This window comes from Pseudorasbora parva, chromosome 1 (genome assembly GCF_024679245.1).
Source record: "Pseudorasbora parva isolate DD20220531a chromosome 1, ASM2467924v1, whole genome shotgun sequence".
NCBI lineage: Eukaryota > Metazoa > Chordata > Actinopteri > Cypriniformes > Gobionidae > Pseudorasbora > Pseudorasbora parva.
Genome location: NC_090172.1, coordinates 3852618 through 3871713, shown reverse-complemented (window position 1 = coordinate 3871713; position 19096 = coordinate 3852618). Strand labels below are relative to the sequence as shown.

The following is a 19096-nucleotide window of genomic DNA, read 5'->3' as shown; positions in this document are numbered from 1 at the left end:
TTAGGACCCCAATCAATCCCACTGGATCAAATATATTACTTTATAGGTAACCTCGTAAGTGCCTGATTACAATTTCTACAAAATCTTGCTATGATAAATGCTGTTTGAACTGCATTATAATAAACATTAAAGTGATATTTCACCAAAAATTAAAATTATGATGTTGATCTGCTGACCCCCAGGGCATCCAAGATGTAGGTGTGTTTGTTTCTTCAGGAGAACACAAATGAAGATTTTTAACTCAACCGTTGCTGTATAATGCATGTCAATGGTGTGTATTTCTATTAAAGTGTAAAAAACACACAGACAAACGAATTCATATTAAACCTTGCGGCTCGTGACATAGTGTTGTATTTGAGGTAAAAAAATATATAAATACTGTTGTTTCTCACAGAAACTGATCGTTTCGTGTCTTAAGACATCAATGTGTCGCCACGAGCCTCAGGGTTTAATATGGATTCGTATGTCTGTGTGTTTTTTACTCTCATGCAATATACAGCAACGGTTGAGTTAAAAATCTTCATTTGTGTTCTACTGAAGAAACAAACACACCTACATCTTACCCAGAGGTGTAGTGGTAAAAAAAGAGGTGGGTAAACTATAAATTCTAGGTGACTGCAACGTGGTCACGGCAAGGTGGGTCACTGCCTACCGGTGTATGCAGCCCGATCTCACGGCAATTCATACTAATTATACGAGGTGGCTAATATGAGCACATATGAGAGAACACACTAGAACATATTCACATTAAACAAGCTGGAATCAAAGAATTTTACTTTTGTCTTAAAAAATTACTCAAGCCGACTAATCGATTATCAAAATAGTTGTCAATTACAGTTTTTGCCAATTGCTAATGAGGCGGGTGCAGATTAACGACAGAAGGATGAATTTGGTGCCACATATTTTAAACTCAGTTTCTGTAATTAACAGAAGATAGACACGTTGCACTGTAGTTTCCACAAGTGTTTAGCCTAATGGCTGCCGACATTAACAGACGATTTTGCTAAACTAAAAAAACAATAATAACAACATTTTTCCATTTGAACACAAAATACACTGCATCATTACAGCTTTTTTACAGGGTTTCGACATGCTCTCTACAATAAACCAGCTGCCTGTGATTAATTAATATCACAAAAATGTCCAGAGTGCCTCTTTGTCCACTTGAAAAGTGATTGAAAAGTGTCACAAGCTGATTAAATGTACTACAAATGGATAATTATGTCACTTAGAAAATTGCCGGATATCCATTTTTGAATCTTGGTTGCGTGCCGTTCATGAGTGATTTGTTCATTTTGAACGAATCTTTAATATGACTCGGGACTACCGAGTTGTCTCAGAGAGTGATTCGTTCACTTTGTTTCGACTGCGCATGCGCATTACGCAACATATGGCTTCTGATCGTTCTGATTCTGCATCGACAGGTGAGATCCGAGTCTTTTGTTCTTCCTTTCAGTCCCATAGAGACGGAAAGAGAAAAGATTGGTTCATTTTGCTGAACGAGACTCAAAGATTCGAGTCAGTAAAATGATCCGAACTTCCCACTACTCTCACTGACAGTTGCAGCGCAATATGAAAGACTTCGTCTAACTGTACAACAAACAACCAATGAAAATGAACAATATGAAACTAAAACGACATAAGATTAATTTAAAATGGCTTAGGAACTGTAGGCTATTTAGAGGTGGATAAACGCTATTTCCGAATTTTGGGAGGTGCGTAAACGGCGTTTACGTCCGTTTAGCCTACACTACATCCCTGATCTTACCGCCCTGGGGGTCAGCAGATAAACATCACACTCATTTTTGGGTGAACTATCCCTTTAATGTCTGTATTAGTTAACTAATGTACTAGCATAGCATGCAGCTACCTGAATTAGCCTGGTAGCTTAGTTTATGGACATATTTCATGTAATTGTGTGTTAAATTAGGTGATAAATGAAAAAAAAAAAAACGATTTGTCATGACACCAGTGTATCAATCATATTGTTCAAATTGCCTTTAAAGGTGTAGTGTGTGGATTTTAGCAGCATCTTGTGATGAGGTGAATTGCAGTCAGCGCACATGGAGAAGCTACGGTGGCTGACACAGGACAAAGATGTTTTCTTCTAAAACAGCAGAGATTGACTAGCGCTCTGTGGACAAGTTTGTCCCTTTAGGGCCACCGTAGAAACATGACAGCGCGAAATGGTGACTTCAGTGTAAGGGGATACACGGTGTGTGTAGATAGAAACTCATTCTAAGGTAATAAAAACATAACTATGTTTTCAGTGGAGTAAAGACCTTACACAATGACCCGTAATGTATATTGTATTGCATTTCTGTCAATAGATCCTCATAAATACTACACACTGCACCTTTAATAGGTACCTTATTTAGCGCCTGATTACAATCCTTACAAAACCATGTTATGTAAATGGTTTTTGAACTACATTATAATAAACATTAATGTCTGTATTAGTTAGTTGATGTATTAGCATAGCATACAGATACCTGAATTAGCCTGGTAGCTTAGTTTATTTGCACTTAATAAGCTATTTTTATTATTCAGTAAGTTTATCAAGTGACAAAGTCAAATTTGTTTTATGCGCTACATAGTAACTTTTACATATTTTAAATCAATATGGTTTGTGTATATTTGGTATTGGCTAATCTGATGGTCTATAGGCCCGATTTTGAGGGAGGACCCAATTTGTCAACAGCGGCCTTAGGGAATTGTAATTGTGTTGAGAGCTGTTAAACCTGCCTTACTGCTGCCAAAGGTGTGGAGTTATTCTGATTCGACCAGAGAGATAAAGGGAGTGCCTGATTACCTGTGAATTGCAACAAAAGTGGCAGGTTAAAAAACAACAACACTGTTATCTTCCCTTTTCACGTCTTCAAATAATACCAGGTTATTAAAATCTTACATTGCTGCACGTTTAGTAGTATAACTCTACATCAGAACTCAAGATGTATTAATTTCAAGCGTTGTAAGCAGAGCTTGAGAGCCAAACTAGATCCCTGGCGTGACGTCACGCCTGATCCCAGCGCGCATGTGCAGCGGTCAGGGAGTTGCGCTGGCAGGTACACGGAGCACGAGAACACCTGTGCTTAAAAGCCGCGACACAAAATGTCTGGATTCGATAACAACCCCTTTGCCGAGCCAGTTGATGTCAATCCTTTTCAGGTGAATACCTAATAATGTCTTTTTGGTAATATGTTGACGGATTTGTTTTTCACTGTAGACCTGTACGTTTGTTTGGCTCGGAGTCACTAGAGAAAGGTGAGCGTGACAGGGCTCAGCCAATCAAATCTCACTGTTCGGGTGACAAGCCAATCACCTTCCGATGACGATACAGGAAGCGTTATTTTGTTTTAATGGTTTTAAGTCGTCTTTAAATATAACAACCGAGTTTTGCAGCGGTTTTGAGCATTTTAAAACGTATTATGTCGAGAGTCAGGCTTTTTTCCACAGCTTTGATCCATCACGTCACGCGATAAGGGCACGAAGCCTAACGTTATGCAAAAAAATCCAACAGGTTCTTCTTATTTACCGTGTCGCTATGGCAAGCCGTTTCGACATTAAAATTCATTATCAACAATTCAATTGTCATTTTCTTAATATCAGGAATTTATACTAGTAACAATGGCCATTTTTGATATCAAGAATTAGCCTACATTTCAACTTGTAAAAATAAAATATAGCCTAATTTTTGATATTTGTAATTTCCCTATAATTAAATGCCATTTTAGAGATCTGAAATTGCTCTCCTAATTAATGATAGGCTACCAAAATACATTTTCAGATCAGAGATGCCAAATGTAACTTGAAGCACATTTTCAGATATCAATGATATAATTTTATTAATTTACTTTACAGGAAATTAATTCTTGATATCAATAATTTAATTACCGCTAGTAAAAAATATTAATTTCTGATACAATGAAGGTCATTGTTACTAGGAAGAATTGAGTTCTTGATATCAGTAATTTGTATTTTTACTAGTAAAGTAATTATTGATGTCAAATTATATTTCTACTGGTAAGAATTGCAAAGCTGGGATGTGAAACTGGAATTTCAACTAGTAAGAAGTCAATTATTGATATTGAATTTGAATTATGGCAAGCCGTTATGACTTTTATTCATTAACAGGATATGAATTCTTGATATCAACAATTAGATTTCAACTTATAAAAACTGTAATTCTTGCTGTTTGTATTTTCACTAGTGATCTCTCACCATACGCTGCCATTCAAATTCAGTTGTTGATATGAGGAATTGATTTCTTACTAAACTGAAGAGAAAAAAAAATAAGCAAGATTAACTTTTTCTTTGGCAAGTTTTTGCATGCATTTTTGAAATGCATCTTTTAAGTAAATTTCACATATGAAATTGTCAAATCTACTTAAAATTAAGTAAAATTAACAAAGAAAATAAGTAATTTTATCTTGACCAGTAAAAGGTGTAAAAAGCAGTCATTTCTACTTAGTTGAAGGTCACTTTGCAATACATTTTATCTTCAAAAATATAACCCTGAATTAAACCACACTTTTAAATGTCATTTTGAGTAGAAAATGAACTCCAAATGTCACAAAATGGCAAGTTACTAAACCTAACAACAAAAGCAATGATAAAACCGTGTAAATACAGCTGGAAAACAGCGGAAAATCCACCTTATTAATTATTCATGCCCCAGTGCATGATGGGAACACTAGAATCAGAAATGTAGAGTAGGTTTTCCTTAATTTTATAATGCTGATATTTATGCTTTCCTTTCTTAAATTGAGCACTAATATAGAATGTACTTACTTTTTTTTATTCTTGTGTGAACTAACGTTTTCATGTAGAAATTACATTAGTTTTTTCTGTAGTATTTACTTCACCACAGAATCAGTTTTATCAGTGAAATTCCAGCTTCACATCAGAAATACAATTCTTTCTATTAAAAACCTTTATTTTTGATATCATTAATTATGTGGTTAGTTGTGCAAATGTCTGTTCTTGATATCAGCAATTGAATTGCTACTAGTGACAATGTCAACTTCTTATTCAATGTGATTGTTAGTAAGAGAGATGATGGTATGTGGCACTCCAAAGTACTTTAAAGAATGCCTTGGCTCATGTCCCAAAATTTGTTCATATCATGCAGTGTTTAATAAAGAGGCACGTCACGTTTGTTGTTCCTGACAGGATCCATCAGTGACTCAGGTGACCAACACTGCAGCCGATGGCGTGGGAGAGTTTAACCCGTTTACAGCCGGTGCTCTGGTAAGAGGGACCATTTCCTGCAAATCACCAATCATTCCTCAGGTCCTAGTCCACACATACCTACAGGATCATTTTCCTCTGTCAGTTTGGAACCAAAATTATCCTACTGTATGAAATCCTATTTTGACTTTTATTCAGAATTTGAGTTGATCTTCAAGAAAATTATAATAATATGTATTAATAATGTTAGAAATAGTAAACAGATGGCAAATTATTGCTCTCTCCTAATACAATCAAATTAAAGTCTGAAAATCCCACATTTAGTTGTTTTGAGAAGCAGTGTTAATTTTGACAGAACATTTTGATTTATTCATATTTTAGTCACCTGAATTGTTTCTAATTTTAGTCAACTAAATATCATAAAATTGTATAACTACAGTAGATTAAGTCTCCTAAAATCTAATCAATTTAGTTGAATTGTAATGCATTAATTGAGCATGTACACATTACATAACCGACTGTTACTGAATACGTGAAAAACAGACATTTTGTCATCGTGTTTTTGACATCAGAGCTCAATTTCACTTTTTTGTTTGTTTTTTTTTAAAAACATCTATATATATATTTTTAATGTTGTATTTCTGTTTTAGTTAGATATCAGGTTAAGCTTAAGCTTCAGATAAGCTAAAGTTTATTTTATTTTTTAATTTCAGTTAACATTTATTTAATTTCATGTAATGAATATTTTGTAGTGGTTTTAGTAACTATTATAACCCTGATACTTTATTGAATAATGTGTCAAATACTGTGCTTAGTCTTTCCTCCTGACTATGAATTAAATGGGAATTAAATTAAATAGTTTATTGTGGAACCCAAAACGTATAAATAATGAGTAACTTAATTATAAACAAGCTGAAGATACACCTAGACTCTTATTTTGAAATGTCTGCGCCTCTATTGCAGTTCAGATAAGGAGATAACACCAGAGGCGGACAAAACTTAAGTATTTTTACTTTGAGTAATTTTGTTTTTCAAGTATATGTTCTTTATCAGTGTTCTTCTTTGGAAAACTTTTACTTCACAACATTCAAAAACATAATATTGTAATTTTTACAGCAATACATTTCATATTGAATATCATTTAATACTTAATTACATTAAAAATGTAGTGCTGTATACTTTTACTCAGGTAAAAGTATTCAGATTTACTTGAGTACTAGTAAGAAAGTACAACATTTTTAGTGTAATTAAGTATTAAAAGTTAGAAAACAACCACTGTTCTTCATGAAATGTAGTGCAGTAAAAAGTATGACGTTATATATTATGCGTTGAAATGTAGTGAAGTAAATGTTTTCTAAAGAAAAACACTGATAAAGTATATACTTAAAAATGTACTTGAGTAGAAATTAAAAAATACTCCGCTAGTGTCCGCCTCTGGATAACATATGCATCGCTACAACCGTCTAAACCATATTACTATATAATCATGTCATAAGTGTGTTATTTATTGATTGAGCCAGTAGAAGCTCAACAGCTCCGTGTTTTCCCACTGTTAGATCCGTACGTGTTCGATTCCAGGTTTTTTGGAGTCGACTCCATTCACTTTACATCAAAACATGTTCAGAAATAAGACTAAATAAGGCTTTGTGTTGGGGGGATCCTTAAAATCCCTTCGTTAAAATTTAGCGTGACCGTCCAATTTAGCGGTGACTTGATGAGTGGCTATCAACGTTTCCAGCTGTTGCCGATACCTAATTTTACAGTAAAAATTCCTCGATTCCTGAGCTGGAGTCGACCCTGACTCTGAGACTATTCGAGTTGAGGAATCGACTCTTTTGAAGTTGACTTCCGATCATGTTTGTCTGTTCCCCTTATCGTCCCTCCCTAACATGTTCCTCTCGTTTTAATTCATTGATGAAAATGACAACAGATTTTCCTCATTGTTTTTGTCTTCCAAAACAGTCAATCGTCTTTTTTTCGTCAGTAAAAAAAAGGTTTAACACTGTTGGGAAGTTAATTTCTCTTTCCTGTTTTCATTATTCGATTCATTCAAGATTGGCTCCAATTTATGACAGAAATTCCAATCCAATATATTCATTTAGGGTCTTTTGAGTGTTCTTCACTAAATGTAATCACATTCACAGGCAAAGAGTTTGAAATGCACATTTCTGTCATTTAGGGTGGAAGCACCATCCCCGTGTCCGTCACCTCTCAGCCGGCGGTCCTCCAGGCGACCGTGGAGCCCAGTCCACAAGTTAGTGCAATGTCTATGCAGAACCATAATATCTGTATGCTGATGCAGAAAAGCCACAAGGGGTGTAACGGTACACAGAACTCACAGAAAGCCTGACAGTGTCACTGCTAAATACCCGTTATATTCAATTACAGACGTTGCATCCTTTGATTCCCATGTTTCTCACTGACACGCTCCCAACTCCTTCAGATCGGGGCTTAAAGAAAATCCCAAACTTCCCAGTGGTATTTACGACTTCGTGGTGGCGTTAATGCCTGTTCAACTCGTAAATACGATCTTTACGACATGACTTAAAGGGGGGGGTGAGACACTCAGTTTCAGTCAATCTCATGTCAATCTTGAGTACCTATAGAGTAGTATTGCATCCTTCATATCTCCGAAAAGTCTTTAGTTTTATTATATTTATAAAAGAAATATGGGCTGTACCGAGTCTTTCCGGAAAAAAACGAGCGCCTGGAGGCGTATCGTGTGGGCGGAGCTAAAGAATGACGAGCGCGCACAAAGCGGTGACGTCCTCAAGCGTGGAGAAACCCATGGCTATCGATCTCAGCTAATACAGATAATGATCCAGAATCAGTCGGAGGCTGAAATAAATTGAACAGGAGAAGCAGCAGCAGCAGGACGTCCGTCTCTGTGGTATGGACTGTATTTAGTGGCCTGTCAACATTTGTGTGTGTCTTTACTCGCAGTTTATGAGGACATGATTCGGTTTATGGACTATTGTATGCGACTAAACCTTAGCAGTAGCAAGCAAAACGGTTTTGCACGTCAGACTAGTGTAACGTTATACAGAGAACAACAACGGAGTAACGTTAACCGTTAGCGCATTTGAATGACGAAGCACGCGATCGTGTCGTTTACTGATGTTTACTCACGCGACGATAGCCGACAGCACAGACATCTGAAGCAGTTTTACTCACCGGCTGCTTCCAAAGCAGGACCGAACCTTTATCGCTGGGACCGCTCCGTCAAAAACACACTTCTTTGGTATGATTTGGTGAAGTCCTGACAGCAGTGAACGGTGGATATCCACTTTGCGACGCGACTGAAGCGATGTTGTGAAGCTTCCCGTCATTTCTGCGTTCAAATCGGTTCAAATGCAGCGTATGGAAGTAAAACTGTGCCACTGGATTTTGAATTCTAATTTTTAGCACTGAATTTTTTTACATCGAATTTTTAACACTGAATTTTATTTTGCATCTAAATCAGACTTTGAATTTTAAAAGCCATCGAATTTCTAGCTCTGTTTTTTTTGACTATGACATTTTTTCAATGTTTTAAAAAAATTCAGTGTAAAAAGAAATTCAACGTCTCAAAAAATTCAGTGTAAAAAAATTCAACGTCTCAAAAGATTCAGTGTAAAATAATTCAACGTCTCAAAAAATTCAGTGTAAAATAATTCAACGTCTCAAAAAATTCAGTGTAAAAATATTCAGAGTCAACATCCGGGTAACCAAGGAGAAGCAATCGATCCCTGTATCAAATCATCCAACATCCAGCCAATCATTTACGCTCCATTGGTCATGAGTAAACTCACTGAAGCGCCATCGTGTGTGTTCTGAGCCATGCTGCTGAGCTCTGGAGCTCACCTTGGAGTGATTATTGGAGTGAAGTCGCCATGGTGATAGTGGAGCTGCTGTAATGAAATGAGATCATGTAGAGGGCGGCAGGGAACGTCGTCATCCGTGGCGTTGTAACGCTTGTGTCCGAGTGAAAAATGCGGATAGCTCACTTAATGTAACTGGAGTGGATGCAAACACGGAGGCGATTAACATCAAACAGATCGCACTTTATTCCCCGCTGAACTCTCATCACAAACTCCCTTTCCATCCACAGCATTACTTAATAAAACAAAATAACTGTTAGCAACAGAAAACAGAAAATAATCCCCACACATGGGAGCTCAAGACTCAGTGCGCACATACACAAAATGCAGACTTCGTTTGCAGGGAGCGCTCGCAACTCTTAAAGGGGCCACACTATATTTCTACTCGTTACAGCGTGCTTTAGTTTCATCATCATGAAAAGGTCAAAGCCATCAGGGGCTCAGTATCGTAAAAAGAAAGCGAAATATACAGGTATAGCCTACTTATTGGTTACTTGTTCTCTACTAAGCTGGTCCCTCTATCATAATGTTGAGCAAAACATTACACTGAATATTAGTACTGGACGGACCACACGCCATGCTCATTTCAGGTGCAGAACATTATAGCAGTTAATTTGAATAATTTTTTTTTTTACATCAGAGATAGCTGTTTAGTGTAAATTGATCAAGTAGGCTAATACTGTCATAACCATGGGCGTCACTAGGCCCTTTTTTATGAACTTATGCATCAGCCCCCCCTAAAAAAATATGTGATTAACCTTTAAAACATGAAACTGGCGCAAGGCTTCGGCTACTGCTTCGTCCCGTCTTTTAGTCTTTGATTCACTGTGTTCTTCAATCCGCAGCGGCGCCGAGTGACATGGTTTTCAAGCTATTGTTATCTAATTTTTTGGCCTTCAGAACATCTTAAAATACACATATGTAGATCATAGAAATCAAATTTTTCTCGGGGGAGCATGCCCCCGAACCCCCCAACATCTGTGATCTCAGAGATAATAAACCTAGCTACATTATTCGATTAATGCATGTACAATATGCCCATGAAATAAGGAAGTCATATTTACTTAATAAGTTGAAGTAAAAAAAAAAAAAAAAAGGGGGGGGGGGGTGCAACATATGAATCTTGCCTAGGGTGCCAGAAAGGCTAGAAACGGCCCTGTTCCCCGCCTTCCTGTTTCAGCATCACATGACCAATGGAGCGTAAATGATTGGCTGGATGTTGGATGATTTGATACAGGGATCGATTGCTTCTCCTTGGTTACCCGGATGTTGACTCTGAATATTTTTACACTGAATTTTTTGAGACGTTGAATTATTTTACACTGAATTTTTTGAGACGTTGAATTATTTTACACTGAATCTTTTGAGACGTTGAATTTTTTTACACTGAATTTTTTGAGACGTTGAATTTCTTTTTACACTGAATTTTTTTAAAACATTGAAAAAATGTCATAGTCAAAAAAAACAGAGCTAGAAATTCGATGGCTTTTAAAATTCAAAGTCTGATTTAGATGCAAAATAAAATTCAGTGTTAAAAATTCGATGTAAAAAAATTCAGTGCTAAAAATTAGAATTCAAAATCCAGTGGCACAGTTTTACTTCCATAGCAGCGCTGCCTTCCTGGAATACTGTGCTGAAGCGTTGAAGTCGCTCGACGTCACCCATAGGAATAAAGTGGAGCGCGGCGCGACATAAGTGTTCACGGACGACTGGATCTGCACCTGAGAGACTGTTTATGGGCGTGCATTTCCTCTCCGGCTCTAGTCACGCGCGCGCACCCAACCGGGAGAAGAGCCCGTACGGCCCATACAAGGACCTTCCGCTCTGTCGACGTCAAGCCGACCCATACTCGAAAAAAAACTCTCCGAAACTTCTGAGAAACCGGAAGGAGTATTTTTGACAAAGAAATACTCCATCAAACGTCCAACATTAGTTTTTGAAACTTTGTCTATGTTTAGGGTGGGAATCCAAGTCTTTAACAGTGTAAAAAGCTCAGTATGCATGAAACAGCATTTCACCGCCCCCTTTAAACATAGACCCTGTGTTCATGACTTGAACACAACATGACTTGAACATAGATCAACTCTTCTGCTCTTTTTCCTGTTGTGGTGGTTAGCAAACAGGGTTGCATTAGCACACGCGCCCCCTTCTGGATTGGAGTGTGGATCACCTGTGACTGTATTCGACATCTGACTGTATGCAACGCACCGTGACGAATACATGTACCGTTACAACCCTAAAAGCTACTGATTTCATATCCTCCAAAAGGCAACCAAACAAAGCTGGTTAGGTTAGGTTTGGGTGTAAAGGTCAATGCGTGTGGTTCCTCCACCAGGCCAGTGTGGCTGCGGGACAGGCTGACCTCCTCCGTCAGCAAGCGGAGCTGGAGCGTAAAGCCGCGGAGCTGGAGCGTAAAGAACAGGAGCTTCGGGATCGCGATTCTGCACGAGGTGAGCCGCTACGATACTGATCTCCCTCTGAACTCGTTCTTCTGAGGTGGCCTGTGCTCTTGACATAAAGGTAACATGTTTGATTGCAGGTAAAGAAAACAACTGGCCGCCTTTGCCCAGGATTTTCCCCATCAAACCGTGCTTTTATCAGGATTTTAATGAAGAAATTCCTGTGGAATATCAACGGGTTTGCAAGATGATGTACTACCTCTGGATGTGTAAGTGAACACAGCTTGCTACAATTATACCAGTATTTTTTTACCAGTGTTCAAATGTACACTGATGAACAAAACATTATGACCAGTCATAGGTGAAGCGAATATCATTCATCATCATCTAACAAAAGTAGATTAGATGATAAGCAGGTTATCATCAAGATGCTGGAGAAATGGCAGGAATAAAGATCTGAGTGACTTTGACGAGGGCCATGTTATGCCTGGTACACATTGTACAATTTTGGGCTGTTCCAGATGAAAGATGACCAGTCGTGATGATTTTTGTGGTCTTGGCTACTGCGTTGTACAGTGAGAGAGTTTTAAAGATGGCAGTTGTCACGGTCTTGCGACCAAAGACAGCCTGCGATAATTTTCGGACAGTCATAAATTTAGCATGATCTCACAGTGTTTGTTGCTTGCTACGACCTGCGTCTACTGACCAGCCAAAAAAAGTGCAACATGAAATGGTGTATTGATCGACGCAACATGGCGCTAAAACTTAAAACTACTTACCTCAGGCTCTATTTGCAAAACTGGCATGCCAAGTTGCCCTCTCTTCCCCGCTTCCATATTCTCCATTTTCGCTTCCTCCTCTTTTTTTTCAGCACACAAACAATTCCCAAAGTATGATTCATCCTGCTCTATTCCTTTACCACTCGTGCATGCTGATGAGATTTTATTCTTCTATACTCACTTGTGTCGTAGCCTATGATTCAATAGGTGTCCTCATCTCTCAGTCTACATGCATGTCATACCCAAGTTAAGTAGATCTATGTCGTACAGTGTAATTTGTAATGATCTTCTAGGACTGCCGTAATCTCACAGTCTGTAGCAGGCATTATGGTAAGGCGACTGGGTCAGAGTATGAAACGGCAAGGCTTGTGTGTTGTTCCCAGTCAGCAGTGGTGAGAGTTTACCAACAGTGATCCGAGGAGGGACAAAGACAAGCCGGTGACAGGGTGTTGGGCGCCTGAGGCTCATTTGTGCACGAGAGCAATAAAGGCTTTACTGTCTGGTCCGATCCAACAGAAGATTTACTGTGGCACAAATCACACAATTTTAATGATGGTTATGGGAGGAGTTTGTCACTCACAACACACGGAGCATCTCATTCTGCTGCGTAGATCCATCAGACTGCCTATGATGACGCTTGGTCCAATGAGTCCTGTTTTCTTTTACATCAAGTGGATGGCTGTGTACGTGTGTGCTGTTTACATGTGGAAGTGATGCACTATGGGATGATGACAAGAGGGAGGGAGTTTGATGTTCTGCTGGGAAACCCTGGGTCCGGCCAAACGTGTCTCCTACCTAAACATTGCTGAAGACCAGGGACACCCATTCATGAAAAATGGTGGAAGGTCATAATGTTTTGGCTCTTCACTGTGCATTTTTTATGGTGGTTAAATATTGCAATTCATTCATATTGTTTGCCATTCAGTTTATCACACTGGAAATTAAAGGTTAAGTCAAGCAAAATTGCATTCTGAAAATTGAATGTATTTCAAAAAGTGTTTTAATTCTGAACAGTTTAGTATCACCCGATTATTGCATGCATGTGCCTACTATACATTCTGCAAAATAGTTTGAGAAGTACAGCAACTTAAGCGAGCATTAGAGGAAATGTTCATGCTCTGTAAGTCTGGATAATAAGCCACATGTTGTTCAACAGATCACAGTGTGACGCTGCTTCTCAATCTGCTGGCCTGTCTGGTGTATTTCACTGTAGACACGACGCGAGGCGTGGACTTCGGCCTCTCAATCCTCTGGTTTATTTTGTTCACTCCCGTCGCTTTCCTCTGCTGGTACCGACCCGTGTACAAGGCTTTTAAGTGAGTTGATATTGATATTGATAGTGATGCTGATATTCTGCATTGTGACATTATATTATATATTTTTTAGCCTCACCCTCCCTTTAAAATTTGTATATAAAGTGGTACAACAAATACTACCATGATATATCATCTTTTGTACATTACAATAATTGTGGGGGAAAGTCTAGACATCACAGGTGAACAGGGTATAGATTTCACCATAGTTCGCCCAGTACATTAGGACATTTGCATATAATTTGCATGTATTTCAAGAACAGAAATCTGAACATTGAACAAAGCCTGGTTCAAAATTCGTTTCATATGATCTTGTTAACATATTAACGTTTTGGATTTCTCTCCATAAATCAGAAAATACTGTCAACAGCCAAAAATAAATAAATCACCACATTTTTATGAATGAAATGTTAAATCAGGCCAGTGATATATGAACAAACCTCACTGTAAAAACCTTCAGAATAAATTAACTCCTTTTGAGAAAACAGCCTTTAAAGATGTTTTTCCACAGATGCACATAGTGTAATGACATAAACACTTAAATGTGTATTTTGGATGCTTTCTTCCAGCTAAAGATGATGGGTTATGGAAGCAAAAAAGCCCAACATATCAGTATATAAACAAAATGGTTTTGCCTTTAGTGTCTTGCCTTAATTGTCATGAAATATAATAAATATCTAACTAACTTTTTGCCGCATCTGCCAATGGTCGATGACTTAAGAAAATAGACTGGCCAAAAATATTTTTTACTGGGCATGAAACTGTTCTTGCAAAAACAGGCGGTAATGACACTGAAATGTTAGATACCAGTTAAAAATTTCACAATTATCTTTTCCATTTTGGATTCCACTGTTAAAACTACCAGCCTAACTGATGTAAATTTAAAGCATTATTTAAGATAAGTAATAAAATAAGAACAAATAATCAAATTACAAGCAAAAGCACAAATAAGGTTTAGATATTTAATAAAGCAATCAAATGTAAAATAACCCTGCATAGTTTTCACTGTAAAAATTAAACATCCTCATTAATTAATCGTTATTAGTTACGAATGTTATTCATTCAAGAGCAGTGAGGGATTTTTTTTTCAATTAACATTAAAAAACACAGACAGCAGCAGGAATATTAGGCTAATGTCACTTTAAGAGCGAAAGCACAGGTCCAATACACTGGAACACACTTTACGTTTACTGTCTATACTGTTCATGTTCAAGACATGACCGACTATGTTTACTAGGATACTCGCTATTTTGGACATCATTTTGTGAGAATCTGTCCACTCAAGTGCAAGAAGACGTGAAAGAAAGCTCAGTTTAGTATTCACACGCTGTCTGAGACACGGCTTTCTGGGGGCGTGCTTCAGAAACGCAGAAACGGTATGAGTTCCCTTTCGCATCTTCTTGCGCTTGAATATTTCAGTTGTAAAGTCTTAAACTTTAGTGACGATGAAGCGCCGGTCCTTCAACCCTCCTAAGCATCGTCCACATTAGTTTACATTCATGCATTGTTTGAATTCTTAAAAATGTTTCCGGCCAACTGGCAAGTTTAATATGCTCTCTTCAAATGGCGCTTGGCGAGTGTTAATTATAGCCCCTGTATATACACACTAAATGTATATCATTCAGTATCTCATCTGTAACTTCTGTTTTGTTTTGCGTTGCAGATCTGACAGCTCCTTCAGTTTCTTCTTTTTCTTCTTCATTTTCTCATTCCAAGTAATCGTGTACATCATTCAGAGCGTGGGGATCCCGGGCTGGGGAAACAGGTGAGTTCCTGGCACAGTTTTAATGTGTTTTAGTGTGTGGTTTGAGTCTATATGTGTTCTTCCTCTCAGCATGTTTCTTTGACAGATGGCCTCTTCATAATCTGTCGGTGTGTTGGTTTTCCGGGGCTCTCTCTGTGAGTGTGTCTCTCTGTTTTCTGCTGAAACATCCTGTACTCTTCTCAGCAATGTGCCTTTTCATTCTGCTCACATTTACACTCTTGCTAAGGCAGCCGCCACTATTAATATCCTACAAATCTCTAACCATCGTTTAAAGTGAATGATTTTGAGATTGTGTACTTGCTGAGAAGAGATATGTGGGATTACTTCCTAAACACTTTTAGTTGATCATATTGTATGTTTGGTGTATTTTGAAAGCACTAATGTGATGTAATGATTGTGTAACAGTGGCTGGATCACGGCCATCAGTGCGCTCAAGACTGATAAAGCGGTGTCCGTCTTCATGATGCTGGTGTCCGGATTCTTCAGTGTCAATGCTGTGCTGTCTGTCGTTTTACTGAAAATGGTAAGTTAGTGTTTTAACTTCTCCCAAACAGAAAACCACAGCTGAAGAAGCAGAAACAACTGATAGAAGCAACACTGATACACATGTAAAATACCGCAATCAGACATTAAACAGCATATAAATCAAAATGCCTTATGTTACTGAATTAAATGTTGGACCCTTGAAGAGGAAACGACTGTGAAGATTTAGGGGTGTTGATTAGGGTTGCAAAGCGGTGGAAAATGTCTGAAATATTTCCATGGGAAGTAAAGCTGGGAATTTTGGAAATATTTCAAGTTGGAAATTTAACAGGAATTAAAGGTAATTAATCAGAAATGTGGGGTAATTTATTCAAACTGTATCATGTAGAAACATAAATAGAAACATTTTGTTTAGTCAAAAGCAGCAGCCCAAAAAAATATATTTATATAACAAAAAATGCTAATTCACTCACTACCAGAAGGTGGCGCTAATAAAACAGCTGCAATACACTAAAACATTTTTTTAATTAGATTATTAGATTACTTAGTGTTTTTTTCTTGTTTTCAGTCCAAATATTTTTTTAAAATCATAAATCAAAATGCTTAAAAGATAGATGGATAAAATATTTTTTTTCTAGTCAAAATAAAGTGTAAATAAGCAAAATGATGGAAATGCATTCATATAAGCTACCACTCCAATTGAATGTGTAGATTTTCTTCCAATATCCTGAGCATTGCAACTGTGAGCTTGCTGCCCGGTACAGTATTTTCTCTGCTCTTCTCTTTCCGTCCGCCTTCAGTGTGTCCCGTCTCTGGCCTCCCTTAACGTAGTCCACACAAATTACAATTTGAGAATCGATTGCAATGCATTTTGTGTGCAAGTCTGGGACTGAGAATGGGCGAAATAAAAACAAAGAAAACGGAACTGGCCGGTTCTGATTGATGGTCGGCATCTCTACTACTGGCAACCCTTCACCTGAAGCTCTAATGAGGAGAACACCCTCCCACCTTGTGAGGGAAAGAGTCCAGAAGGGAGTAAAAGAATTCTGGATTTTTTTAATAAAGTAGTTTAAACCATACACACCTTTTCACTGCGTTATTATTGGGCCTGGAGATGCAGCTGCTGCTGATCTTTTAATTTTTGTCGCAACTCTCACAGCTGGTGTGAGCACGCTCGGATCTTTTGCATAATTAAAATGTGACCGGCAGCTGAGAGACCACGTATAGAATCAAAGGAAGTAATGATCAACATTTTCGGTGGCCAATCATTTGGAGCATTCCTAGAAATACGGGAAAGTTTTTCGTATCCATGTTTGACATCAAAGCATATAAACTCTCTCAAACAGACGAGCTACTGGAGCTCAAACTGCTCTAGAAGTTAATGCTGGTTCTGATAGAAAGCTGTCAGAATACACAGAGCATCTCAGTTTGTTGTGTATGGGGTGGCATAGCCGCTGACCATATACCCCTGACCCCGCCGAAAGCACCAACAGTGTACGTGAGCATCAGAACTGGACCAAAGAGCAATGGAAGAAGGTGGCCTGGTCTGATGAATCACATTTTCTCTTACATCATCCACGTGGGTGCGTGTGCATTGCTGGAGAACACATAGCCCCAGGATGCACTTTGGGAAGAAGGCGAGCCGGCGGAGGCAGTGTGATGCTTTGGGCAATGTTCTGCTGGGAAACCTTGGGTCCTCCATGTGGATGTTACTTTGACACGCTCCACCTACCTAAGCATTGCTGAGACCATGTTCAGCCTTTCATGGAAACGGTATTCTGGTGGCTGTGGCTCTTCCAGCAGATAATGCTCCTGACACAAAGCACAAATGCTTCAGGAATGGTTTGAGGAGCACAACGAGTTTGAGGCATTGACTCGGCCTCCAAATTCCCCAGATCTCAATCCAATCGAGCATCTGTGGGATGTGCTGAACAAACAAGTCCGAACCATGGAGGCCCCACCTCACAAATTACAGGATTAAAGGATCTGCTACTAACATCTTGGTGCCAGATACCACAGCACACCTTCAGGGGTCTAGTGGAGTCCATGCCTCGATGGGTCAGGGCCGTTTCGGCAGCAAAAGGGGAATTAACACAATATTAGGAAGGTGGTCATAATATTATATATATTAGTGCTGTTAAACAATAAAAAAATTACTACTTAATCTAACAAATTTGATGTAATTAATCGTCTTTTTGTGCATTAAATCCGTTGTAACCAAGATTGTTTTTTTCTACTAAATTTAAGTTCCCTGTTATAGGCTAACCGGCACATTTCCAGTTTATTCCCATTAATTCCCATGGAAAATTTCCAAATTGGAAAATTCCCAGAATTGAGCAACCCATTTGTTGGATTCGATCAATGTTTTGATCATCGTTCTGAATCTGATCCAGGCGTAGTCTTTGACAAAAACATGATTTTCTCAGCTTTTCGTTGAGTTTAATGTTGTTCAATAGGAAGACTGTACAAAACTGACTTGGCTGTGTTTTCAGGTTCACTCCATGTACAGGCACACAGGCGCGAGCTTCCAGAAGGCACAGGACGAGTTTTCTCAGGGCGTCGTCACTAACCGAAGCTTCCAGGCCGCTGCCGCCACAGCCGCCACTTCAGCCTTTCAGTAACGTCCACCGATACGACTTAAGACTGTCAGGAAGCCACGCACACACACTTCCATCACACCACCCTGAACTCTAACGGAGGGACAATCTGTGTTTGAGGCTTCTCAAAGCTGCAATACGTTCATTTGGTTACTGAAAATGTTACCTGGCTGTTAATCGGTGAAGCGCTTTACGTGACGACTGTCCTCCTCATGTAATGTAAGTTAAAGTGTTTCAAACGGCACTATTTAATAGAAGTTTATACAACACTGTTACAATAGTTGGTGACACTTTCTAGTTATTGTCCCTGCTATATGTATTTAGAAATCTTCTACTCTTTGATTTAGTCCAGATACATATATTGATGATATCTCAGTTATACCTACATCTGAACATCCCTTTCCTAATCAGAAACATGATATTTACCTATATTCTGAATTCAGAGGCGCACACTGTGTCTGCCATAGAAAGATATGGTAACAGTAGTGCGCTAGTATACGGTTGAGAAGTCAGCAGTAGACTTCTTCAGAGTGAACCGTCGTTCTGTTGATCTGTTTGTTACACTCTCAAACTGATGTGATGATTTTGCAGTGTTCTTGATTATGAACAAAATATGTATATATTTATAAATTAAGCGATTTTATTTTATTGTGGTTGACTTGGGTTTTATTAATTATTGTTGAATAAACTTATTCTGATTATGTTGTTTA

General features: G+C 38.3%; 1 protein-coding gene across 2 annotated transcripts; it reads left to right on the top strand.

Moving 5' to 3' along the window:
- The first annotated feature begins 2751 nt into the window (after window positions 1-2751).
- On the top strand, window positions 2752-19096 carry scamp2l (secretory carrier membrane protein 2, like). Of its 2 annotated transcripts, none has more exons than XR_010908173.1 (10): window positions 2752-3168; window positions 5173-5250; window positions 7370-7444; window positions 11386-11500; window positions 11590-11718; window positions 13385-13544; window positions 15205-15306; window positions 15392-15440; window positions 15712-15829; window positions 18282-18419. XR_010908173.1 is itself a non-coding variant. In XM_067456391.1 (10 exons), exons 2-10 carry the CDS (start codon window positions 3112-3114, stop codon window positions 18408-18410), a joined length of 963 nt encoding a protein of 320 aa, XP_067312492.1. In that variant the 5' UTR covers window positions 2755-2892; window positions 2980-3111; the 3' UTR covers window positions 18411-19096. The 2 variants fall into 2 exon arrangements, 1 of the variants encoding a protein (XP_067312492.1); XM_067456391.1 differs by lacking the exon at window positions 15392-15440 and having other exon boundaries at window positions 2755-2892; window positions 2980-3168; window positions 18282-19096.

What these genes read in the sequence shown, in the direction of transcription:
- scamp2l (XM_067456391.1), top strand. Translation starts at nt 3,112, where the DNA reads ATGTCTGGATTCGATAACAACCCCTTTGCCGAGCCAGTTGATGTCAAT. An exon ending in TTGATGTCAATCCTTTTCAG is followed by an intron (nt 3,169 to 5,172) that starts GTGAATACCTAA and finishes TGTTCCTGACAG; the next exon opens with GATCCATCAGTGACTCAGGT. An exon ending in CCGTGGAGCCCAGTCCACAA is followed by an intron (nt 7,445 to 11,385) that starts GTTAGTGCAATG and finishes TTCCTCCACCAG; the next exon opens with GCCAGTGTGGCTGCGGGACA.